Source organism: Stegostoma tigrinum, chromosome 30 (assembly GCF_030684315.1).
Source record: "Stegostoma tigrinum isolate sSteTig4 chromosome 30, sSteTig4.hap1, whole genome shotgun sequence".
In the NCBI taxonomy this organism is placed as follows: Eukaryota; Metazoa; Chordata; class Chondrichthyes; order Orectolobiformes; family Stegostomatidae; genus Stegostoma; species Stegostoma tigrinum.
In genome coordinates, this window is record NC_081383.1 from 29929213 (window position 1) to 29940515 (window position 11303).

General features: G+C 41.1%; 1 protein-coding gene across 1 annotated transcript in view; it reads left to right on the forward strand.

Moving 5' to 3' along the window:
• LOC125465727 (protein-lysine 6-oxidase-like) overlaps nt 1–10807 on the forward strand; it is a 35754-nt gene extending 24947 nt beyond the window's left edge. Inside the window, exons 6-7 of the mRNA XM_048559487.2 lie at nt 4153–4268; nt 7934–10807. Coding sequence (XP_048415444.1) covers nt 4153–4268; nt 7934–7940 — 123 coding nt within the window. The 3' untranslated portion in view covers nt 7941–10807. The remainder of the gene's footprint in view (nt 1–4152; nt 4269–7933) is intronic.
• The last annotated feature ends 496 nt before the right edge of the window (nt 10808–11303 follow it).

Below are 11303 nucleotides of genomic sequence, written 5' to 3' on the forward strand. Positions count from 1 at the left end.
CTTGTGGACAGGTTTTGGAGTAGAAAACTGAGTTGGGCAAAGGTCTTAGGGTCAGATATCCTTTACTTCGCTTCACCTCCCTGAGGGAGACCGGGTCAAGACACTATATGAAGGACTCACAGGACCACCTCCCTGCAAACCAATGTGCGCCAGTTCTGGTTTATTTATCCTACTCATTGTACTGGACACATGAGGGATGGCGATGGGGCATTTTGTGACATTAGGTATAATGCATGACTTGTTGATTAGAACTATGTCAGGTTGTGGTTAGAATGATCTGTGGGATTGCCCTTCTTATTTTGATGTAGGTTCCCAGAGGATAGTGGAGAAGACTTTGCTGGATTGCCTGGGCAGGTTGTGCTTTGTTGTTTGTAGTATCTAAGTCAGTAGAGTGATCAATCTGGTTTTATTTTTATTTGACTTTTCAGTGATGATTTGATACAACAGAGTGGCTTGCTGGGCCATTTCAAAATGCAGGTAAGATTTAACTAGAATGTTGTTGGTCTGGAGTTACACGTAGACCAGTCCAGGTAAGAAAGGCCGATTTTCTTCCCTGAAAAACATTAATGCACGGATTTTTAGGATAATTTGGCACTTTGATTGTCATTACAGAGACGAGTGTTTTATTCACAATTTGTTCATTAATTGAAGTTAAATGTTTTTAGCTTGGGTTTATAACAACTCAGCTGCAATTCTCAAACCTTCAAACAGGGAAGTGGAGAAAGAAAATGTGCTGGAAGTTGTAGTAGACTTCGAATAGGCATTCACAGGCTGCTGTAGACTGTCCAACGTGGAGCCTGAGGAATCTCACATAGGCCATCCACATCCCTGCCTGAAAAATGTGACAGAGGCATGAAAGAATGTCAGTACTTTTATTTTTAATTCATTTCAGTTTTCTCTACTCTTCTGAGGAGTGGATTTTGACTTGGCTGCAAGTTAAACGTATGCTGTCTGGCTCCACCTGATGCCCCATTGATCAAACATCATATATGAACATAGACGGTGAATGTTGGCAGATTATCATACAGTATGTGGAACTGCATATGAGGCTGATTTTGTCCTTGCATGACTTCCAGGCACGATTGCAGCTGCAAATGCTGGACAGCGATCAGGATTGGGAGTGTCAGTCGGTATTTATTCTTACATAACTGATTTCTCACTATATCATTGTACCAAAACTGCTCATGGCTGATGCCACTGAGAGATTGCTAGTTTTTAGCAGGCTGTAAGTTGAAGAACAGAAAATAACACGTTGATTTCCATTCAAACCTTGGCCTGAAAATCAATTGGCACTGAATGGAGTCGAAAACAGGATTCTAAGGCCCCAGCATTGTAGATGTTGTGTGTGTACTTTTCTGGTAGGAAGTATGCTGTCCATCATATTGGATATGTCTACACAGTAGGCATCTAGGATATGCACTTAAGTCAGCACATTCATATTGGAAATCATTGGACTCATTCTTGCTTCAGGACCCTTTTTCAAATTGGACTGTGAATGATTGTGAAACTCATGTGAGTCACACTATGAAAGCTGCCACCTCTTTAAGCTGCTCACTGTCTGAACTTGTGGTTGTTAAAATGTTCATTGGAAACTAAAAAGCGAAGGTTCATGTTTTTCACTTATCAGGAATGCTTCTTCCATCTTCATAATTAAATGATCAAAACTGTCAGTGATTTGCCTATAATCTTTTCCAGACTTTCCTGATGCTTTCAGCTGTTGTCTGACCAAGCCAGTGTGGTCCACTATTGCAAGCAGCATATTGCTACCCAGGTGTCAAAGTGATGAAACTGTTTACCAGTAATAATCTAATAAGAGGAAGGAGTAACTTGCCATGATCCTACTATTGGTTCCTTTAGGCATCTGCATTGTCCACTGCAGTGGCATCACATTCTGATTCAGGCTTACTCCAATTTCAAGACTCTGAGATAAGAGAAGGAGTGGTCTGTAAGCACCACGCTTTTCTCATGCTACTCATTTTTAAAAACATGCTCTGTCTCCATTTGGGATTAACAAATTCACTGTAAAATATACAATTCTCTGATTTTTTTGGAAAGAGAGTGACAAAACAAACTTAACATCAAAGAATTTCAGGAACATGTTTTGATTCTATATTTGTTTTTTTTAGCCTCTTTCCATGGACATTTCTTTATTCCCAGCCATTGACTCTCACCTGAGTATGGGTCTCAGAGTTGTTGAGAATTCCCTGGTTCCTCGGATATGGTTTTCACAGGTTCAGGCCACCTTTAGGACCTCACATGAATTACTATCCTGCATGTGTGAGGCGAGATGTTGAGAGGTTAATCTTGATCACTCATTTGTGGGTTATTTTTTGCACCTGTTTAGCATCTCAACCAATTTTAATTTGCAGTGGCTTGTTGAGTATAAAATGAGTGGCCTGACCCAAATCTGCTCAACAGGTTGGGTTTTGATAACTGTGAATTTTAACCATACGCCATAGCTAAGGCAGATCATGTTCTTTGCTGAAATACTCACTTTCTAGATCAAAACACCACTTAGCAATCAAAAGTGGGAACTCTGACTGGCTTTTATGGTGTAATGATAGTTTCAGACAAAGGCTAGGGTTTTCTGGTTATGCGCACAGAGACAGGTAGTGTAAACATGACCTTTAGAAATGGATGCCTGAATGTTCACTTTTTGGTGGAGAGTTAAAAGCCAGAATGTGCAACTCCAGAGGAACTATGGAGGCTGCCTGGTATGGAGGTGGCCAACAGAAGGCCTGTCTTGGGGATTTGGCACAGTGTTCCAAATTTAAAGTGAGGCTCTTCCTCATCCCTTGCTCCATCCATGCCAACTCATGCCATCATATGCTCCTGTACTTACCTCCATGACGCTTCATACCTCTATGTCAAGCAACGCTGCTCCTCCCAGCAATTGCAGCCCCTGTACCCTCCATTGCTGAAATATGCTGATGCATTTGTCCGATTGCCCGTTTATGTGTCAAAGCATATCCACATGCCCACTATTCTTTGACTTTACATAAACATTTGTCAATTCACTAGGTATCCACCATGGACAGAACTCAGAATCTATACAGTTTAAAATAAAGTCTGTAAAATAAAGTTCAAACTGTTCATCACAGACTTCACAAGATTGAATTCTCTCATTCATAAAAAACCCATATATATTCCTTCACCTTCAAACAATAAATGCTTTATTAAAGGGAAGAATCCCCTTTAACAATCAGCGTTAGCCTTCATTGTCCCACATCAAAGAGTCTCTAACTACTTACAGTTGTCAACTTAACCGTGAAATCGCAAGCATTTGACTGTGACAACTGATGGTTATGACATTAGTTACGCAGCACTAATACAGAGAAGACACTCAACCTTATCAACAGACGGGGCAAAATAGCAGTCAATCCTTTTTTTAACATTCCAGTCGTGTTTTCTTCCAAATGCTTAAATGGTAAGACTTAAAAATCTGTTGAAATCTTGACAGCTCCTTTTCACAGGTCTTCTCAATAGCTCCTTTTGAGAGGTGCACCAGTCAGTTTTGGCATGTCCTCTTGAGGGCTCCTGCTGACACTTATGAGGGTCTTTTTGACAGGTCCTTTTGAAAGCTTTGACACATTTGTTGACAGTTGCTATATGCTTTCCAGTCATTAGCTTATGCAATTTCTGCACACGCTTGCTTTTAAAAATCCCAAAGGCCACTGACCAATTCCAAAATCTACCTCACCTCCACTCGAGCTGTCCTGGGATCACAGCCAAAGAGCACTTTCTGCCTGTCTATAAGGGATCCTGGCTATTCAAAGGAATGCATAAAATTCAGACTTGTTCTTCACAGGCTATTGCACACACTTAGGTTTCATGCCCCAAAGCTATTGAAAATCTTATTGTCATGGATGCAGCTGATGATTTAAATGGCCAGCTACTTCTATGAACAGTGCTCACAAAAACCTGACCTCTGAAAATGGGAAATATGTATTTGAGACAGGCCTGTAATTTTCAGGTTTCCTGATGTGGAGGAAATCCCAGCCCAACAATAGCCTTCTTTTATCGCTAACTGAGATAAACTGTCTAGCATGTGGGGCTTCCCCCATCATTATTACAATGAATGCAGTCCCCATTGGAGTTGAATTATTCATACGTTATTTTACTCTAATCTAATTATTCTTATTACTGTGGTAGGTTTCAGTGAATCCAGGATTCCTGGTCCCAGAATCTGTAATGACGAACAATGTGGTCAGGTGTGATATTCTTTACACTGGGAGTTATGTGTCAGCTAGGAACTGCCGAATTACAAGGTTTGTACCAGTTTGCTAAATTAAGGGTGATGCATTTATTTGTTATGGACTTTTATTTGCAGTTTTTAATGCATTCCTTGATTTTTATTATGGGGACTACTGAATTTCTTTATTCACTCATGGGATGTGGAAATCACTGACTGTGCCAGCAATCATTGCCCATCCCTAGGTGCCCTTGAGAAGATGGTGGTGAACTGTCTCTCAAACTGCTGCAGTGCATCAGTTTGGGTTGACCGACATTGCTATTAGGATGGGAATTCCAGGATTTTGACTTAATAACAATGAAAATACGGCAACATATTTTAAGTCAGGGTGGTGAGTAGCTTGGAAGGTAGTGTGTTCCCATGTATTGGTGACCCTTGTCCTTTCAGAGGGTGGTGCTGTGAGGTTTGAAGGTGTTTTCCAAGGGGCCTTGGTGAATTTCTATAGTGCATCTTGTAGATGGTACACACTGCTGCTACCGAGGCTTGGTGGTGGAGGAAATGAATGTTTGTCAATGTAATGTCAAACAAGCAGGTTGCTTTATCCAAGACTGTTGAAGGTGTACTCATCTAGGCAAGTTGTGATTGGTGATAGTTCCTGGGATAGTGCAGTCAGAAAGGGAGTCCTGGGATTTCGACCTAGTAATAGTAAAGGAATGGCAATATTGTTTCCAGTCAGGATTGTGTGTAGCTTGGAGGGGAGCTTGCAGGTCGCGGTGTTCCCATTCACCTGCTGCTCTTGTTCTTCTTATAGTTTGAGACTGTGGATTTTGAAGATCCAGTGAAGGCATAGTGCATCTTGTGGAATATGTACATTGCTGCCATCATGTGTCAGTGGTAATGGGATTGAATATTGAAGATGATAAATGGTGTACCAATCAAGTGGACTGCTTTGTGCTGGAGGGTGTAGAACTCCTTGGACTTCTGTTCCACTATCTGAGGAGTTGCAAATGGTGCTGTACATGTGCAGCCATCAGTGAATATTCCTGCTTTTGATCTTATGATGCAGGGAACGTCTTTGACGAAGCGACTAAAGATGGTTGGGTATACCATCCTGAGGAATTCATGCAATGATGTCCTGGGACTGAGATTGACCTCCAAAGACCATTGCCATATTTCTTTGTGGTACGTGTGACTCCAACCGGGGAGAAGTCTTCTCCTCAGTCGCACTGACTCCCATTTTGATAAGGCTTTTTGTGGGATAGTTAGGAGCAGTCACTCTCACTTTACCGCTGGACTTCAGTCTTTTGTCATGTTTGGACAGGTCTGTGACAAGGTCAGGACTGAATGGTCCTGGAGGAACCCAAACTGGATATCAATGTGTAGTCTCTTGTTGAGTAAGTGCCACTTTTAGCACCGGGGAAGACCCATCTATCACTTTGTTGATGATGGACAATAGACAGGGTGGTAATTGGCAAGGTTGAATTTGGTTTGCTTTTTGTGGATGGAACATACTTGGGCAATTATCTATATTGATGGATAGATGCCAGGGTTTTAGATGTAGTGGAACAACTTGGCAAAGAGTGCCAAGAAACATAAGTCTTCAGTACTTTTGCCAGGATATTGTCAGGCCAAATAACCTTTTCAGTATCAAGTACCTTCAGCTGTTTCTTGATACTTCATGGAATGGTTTGAATTGGCTGAAGACTGATCTGTGATGCTGGAGGAGGGCAGGATGGATCACTACTCAGCACTTCTGGTTGAGGATTGTTGAAAATATTTCATCCTTGTCTTTTACACAGGTATGCTACATTTCCGCATCATTGAGGATGGAATATTTGTGGAGCCTTCTCCTCCTGTTAGTTGTTTAATTATCAACTACCACTCACAACTGAATGTGGTTGGACTACAGAGCTTTGATTTGATTTAATGGTTGTAGAATTGCTTAGCTTTCTCTATTGTATATTGTTTCCACTGTTTAGCATGCTAGTTGTCCTATGTGCTGTAGGATCAGTGGTTTAGTACATTATCTTCTGGCTTACCTGGCATTGTTTCTGGAATGCAGCCCCCCCCACACTTCATGGACCTAGGGATGAGCTTCTGGTTTGATGGTAACAATAGCGAGGTGTATATGCTGGGCCATGAATCATGGAGCCCCTACAATGCGGAAACAGGCCGTTTAGCCCAACAAGTCCACAGTGACTCTCTGAACAACATCCTATCCAGGCTCAACCCACTACCTTTTCTCTGCAGCCCGGCATTCCCATGGCTAATCCACCTAACCTACACATGCCTCGACACTATGGGCAATTTAGCATGAGCCGACAGAGCGCCTGGAGAAAACCTGCACACAGACATATGGAGAATGTGCAAACTCCACACAGACAGTTTCCTGAGGCTGGTATTGAACCCAGGTCCCTGGCATTGCGAGGCAGCAGTGCTAACCATGGGTCACCATGCTGCCCAAATCTGAGGCTGCAGATTGTGGGTGAATACTGTTTGATGGCCCACAGTGCCTCATGGATTTGCAGTTCTGATTTGCAGTTCTGATTTGCTAGATCTGTTCAAAATTTATCCTATTGAGCATAGTGATCTTGTCTCTGTGTGGAGGTCTTTTCGATGTATATAAATTAGAACTCCGGTTGTATGGTGGGATTTGAACTCACATATCAAATCATTAGCCTGAGCCTCTGGACTACTAGTGCAGTGGCATTACCATCTCTTATGGAGTGAAGATAACAAAGTGTGGAGCTGGATGAACACAGCAGGCCAAGCAGCATCTTAGGAGCACAAAAACTGATGTTTCGGGCCTAGACCCTTCATCAGAAAAGGGGGATGGGGAGAGGACTCTGAAATATATTGGGAGAGAGGGGGAGGCACACCAAAGATGGATAGAGGAGAAGATAGGTGGAGAGGAGAGTATGGGTGGGGAGGTAGGGAGGGCATAGGTCAGTCCGGGGAGGACAGACAGGTCAAGGGGGCGGGATGAGGTTAGTAGGTAGGAAATGGAGGTGCGGCTTGAGGTGGGAGGAGGGGGTAGGTGAGAGGAAGAACAGGTTAGGCAGGTAGGGATGAGCTGAGCTGCTTCTGGAGTGGAGGCAGGTTCTCTTTTCCAATTAAGTGTGTTGGTTCAGCTCTCAAAACTGGTTGGTCTATCAGAGGCTGTTCTGCTCAAGATAAGCACCAGGTCAAACAGCGGTAAAGAAAGTGATAAGATGGTTCAACATGGGGGTGCACTCTCTCTGTAAAACCTTAAATAAAAGCAGATTAATCAGCCAGATCAGCATGCTGGTCAGAATGAGGGAGAATATCTTTGCAAAATGTCCTTTAGCTACATTGCATTCAGGCAAGCAGGGTGGGTCTGTCGCCTATTGGAGTCCCAACACCTTATACCTCAGTCTGCTATTGGCAGCTATTTCCTGGCAGTTACACAGCTGCTTGGCAGGTTTGAAAACTGGAGGCTGATTGGAAAATCTCGGTTGGACTCCCGTTAATGAACCTAATTGGCTACACTGTTGGCCATAAACCTACCTCAGGAAAACATGTTTGCCATTGGAATTGGTCAGAAAAAATGTCGCAGGCATTTTTGAGTCCCATCTATCTCTGATTGCTATCCTGGCAAGGTCGAATAATTCAATGGATATATGACCTAGACATACAGACAACATTTTCTTAGGCAGTTACTGTTGAAAATGTAATAATTCCAATGCAATTATAATAATTTAAAACATTTTGTCTCAACAGATACTAAGGATGACACTTTGATGTCAAATGGTGAATTGCTGGACTCCAAAGTTGGTTAGAAGTGTGTATATTCTCAGAATTTTTGCTTGTTCAGTTTTGTGATTGCATTTAACAGCTTTGTGGAGAAAGTCTGTGATTTTAGTTCTGCTTAGGGCCTACAATATCGTGTTACCAATGTAGAATAATTGTTGCATGTCAGCAGGGAACTTTGTGACAATTCTAATACAATTTTGCAACCACCATGATATTCCAATTCCTGTTTCTTTCCCTACCTTTCATTCCCTTCCCAATATCGTTCTTCTGAAACAAGACCTGAATCAAGCACATCTTGCTGAGTATGGAAAATATAACTTTGCTGGGATTATCAATTACATATATATTTCTACCATTTTGTAACATAGTTCCTTGAGTATCTAAAATTTTATATACTGTAGGATGATGATGGAGGGAAGTTCAAGATTTCTTTTAAGGAGATAGATTAATATACTTAAGACCTGATAAAATTCTCAGGGCACTGCAACATGGTTACAGCACAGGTGGAGTTGATTCAGCCAATATCTGATCAGTTCTCTGCAAGAGCAATTTATCTCATCCCACTCTCCTGTCTTTTATTTCCCTGTAACCCTGCAAATCTACAGATACACAATTTTTTTTTAAAGAAGGTATTGATTGAATCTATTTCTACACTCAGGCATTGCATTCCAGTTTCTAATGACTCACTACATAAAAAAGCTGCTTCTCTTATCAATGAGGCTTTTTCCTTCTACTCACCTTAAACTGATCTCCTTTGGTCTGCGGTAACAAGGTGTAGAGCTGGATGAACACAACAGGCCAAGCAGCATCAGAGGAGCAGGAAAGCTGACGTTTCAGGTCAAGACCCTTCTTCAGAAAATCCTTTGGTCTGCAATCCTTTTGCCAATGGGGACAGTTTCTCTCTTTCCTCTGTCTAAACACCGCATTATTTTAAACACTTACAACAAATCTCCTCGTAATTGTTTCTTCAAGAAGAACAGCTTCAATTTCCCAATCTATCCACACAGTGAAGTCTTCTTGGATTGTCTGTGGTACAACTTTGATTTCTCATGGAGATTGGAGAGAAGAATTATCAGATGTTGCATTGTCCTGAAATGGTTCTCAGTTATCTTATTTCTTCCTTGATTTAACAATTTAGAACTGTTCTCTTGAACTTTTTCCTCCCTTTCTCCTATAATCATGAAGCTTTTACAACTCAAGATTTGTATTAATTGATTCTTTTCCCGATTTATTTCCTGTTAGCTCACATGTCTTATATTATGAATCTTTAACCTCTACCTGGGCTTTTCAATTTGAATAAAATTATATTCTAGTTAATTTTTATATTGGACAATCTATACCCATCAAGTGCTATTAGAATCTGCTTTTATAGAAACAAGATCCGAATTCTTTGAGCCTTTAATCCAAACTCATTGAGATTTAAAAACAAATGCACTTTATATTTGTGCCATAATTTCATGACTAGGAGGTTAAACCTGAAACAAGGAACATAGTTTTCTCGTGATGGAGGCTTGAGCGAAATCTGAGCAAACTTTGAGCAATGAATGTGGAACAGGCTAAATGCAGACACAGGTAATTCTTGACTTTTTTCAGAAGCAGCAGGATTAGTGTTTTGGATTGATTTTGATGGGTAGAGGATAATTATAGGCTGAGATGATAGGCATGTGATGAAGCTTTCTTTGCTGAAATAACTCATTATACCTATGAGGTTTCTGGCAGCGGACCAAGGTTATTAGTGATTGTGTTATAAAGGATGATAGTGTGTGTCAGGCAATAGGGATCCTTCCTCCGAAAGGAAATTGTAAACTGCAGTTGATTTTTTAAATGTAAAAATTATGACTGGCATGACATTAAAGCAAATAGATTACATTGAAACAGCCAGGGAAGGATGAGAGATACTGTATTTTAACATTAGTAAACATGACTAGCTATCAAATGTCCCCTTTTTTAAACAATAGTTTGCTTATGTCCTGCTAAAATTTAGGTCCCCAGACATGGATTTATTTTTGTAAGGACTCTTCTCCTGAATTTTATATTTTAATTTTGCACTGAGACTTCAAATGTCTGAAGGCCACTGTTATGTTTGCACTAAGGGCAGAGGTCTGCGTTGAACTCCCACTGTTCACGAAGACAAATAAACATGAGGCAGATAGAAAGAAACAAGTAAATGAGTTTGAAAAGTTCTGAATTTCAGATTTTGGAAACCCAGTTAATTAGTGGGATGAATATTATGTGTGAATGTCAAAATATAAATTTCAGAAAAATACATAAACTGGAAAAGTCTGTTTGATTAAATTTTGTGAAACAGTTCTTAATATTTAAGACCTTTGATGCCTTGAAATTTAGGTTCAAAAAGCTTACTGAAGCCCTGTATATGCTGTTTCCAAATTATTCCAGAATTCCTCTGAAAGTTGCTTTGGACTTTTAATGAAGTATTATTAAGACCACCTATTGAGCAAACTATTTAATATTTTAGACTGATTTGAAACATATTCACAATTCATAAATCATAATCTTTTCATCTTCCTGTTATTATGAAAAATCATTGCCTCTAGTTTGCTCTAAGCAATGCTATAGTATTTATAAATAAACAGTTTGGGTTCCAACTTTTAATTCCAGCTGCGACAATAATGTTTTATCCTCTTCACGCCAAGATTATTTGAGACATTGTACAACCATCTATTACAAAAACAAAGTTGCTGGAAAAGCTCAGCAGATCTGGCAGCATCTGTGAAGGAAAAAAATCAAAGTTAATGTTTCGGGTCCTGTACGTTCCTGATTTACAGCATCTGCAGAGATAATGGGAACTGCAGATGCTGGAGAATTCCAAGATAATAAAATGTGAGGCTGGATGAACACAGCATGCCAAGCAGCATCTGAGGAGCACAAAAGCTGACGTTTCAGGCCTAGACCCTTTATCAGAGAGGGGGATGGGGAGAGGGAACTGGAATAAATAGGGAGAGAGGGGGAGGCGGACCGAAGATGGAGAGTAAAGAAGATAGGTGGAGAGAGTATAGGTGGGGAGGTAGGGAGGGGATAGGTCAGTCCAGGGAAGACGGACAGATCAAGGAGGTGGGATGAGGTTAGTAGGTAGATGGGGGTGCGGCTTGGGGTGGGAGGAAGGGATGGGTGAGAGGAAGAACCGGTTAGGGAGGCAGAGACAGGTTGGACTGGTTTTTACATTCCACATTAAGCAGAGGTTCACCTGCACATCTGCCAATGTGGTATACTGCATCCACTGTACCCGGTGTGGCTTCCTCTACATTGGGGAAACCAAGCGGAGGCTTGGAGACCGCTTTGCAGAACACCTCCGCTCAGTTCGCAACAAACAACTGCA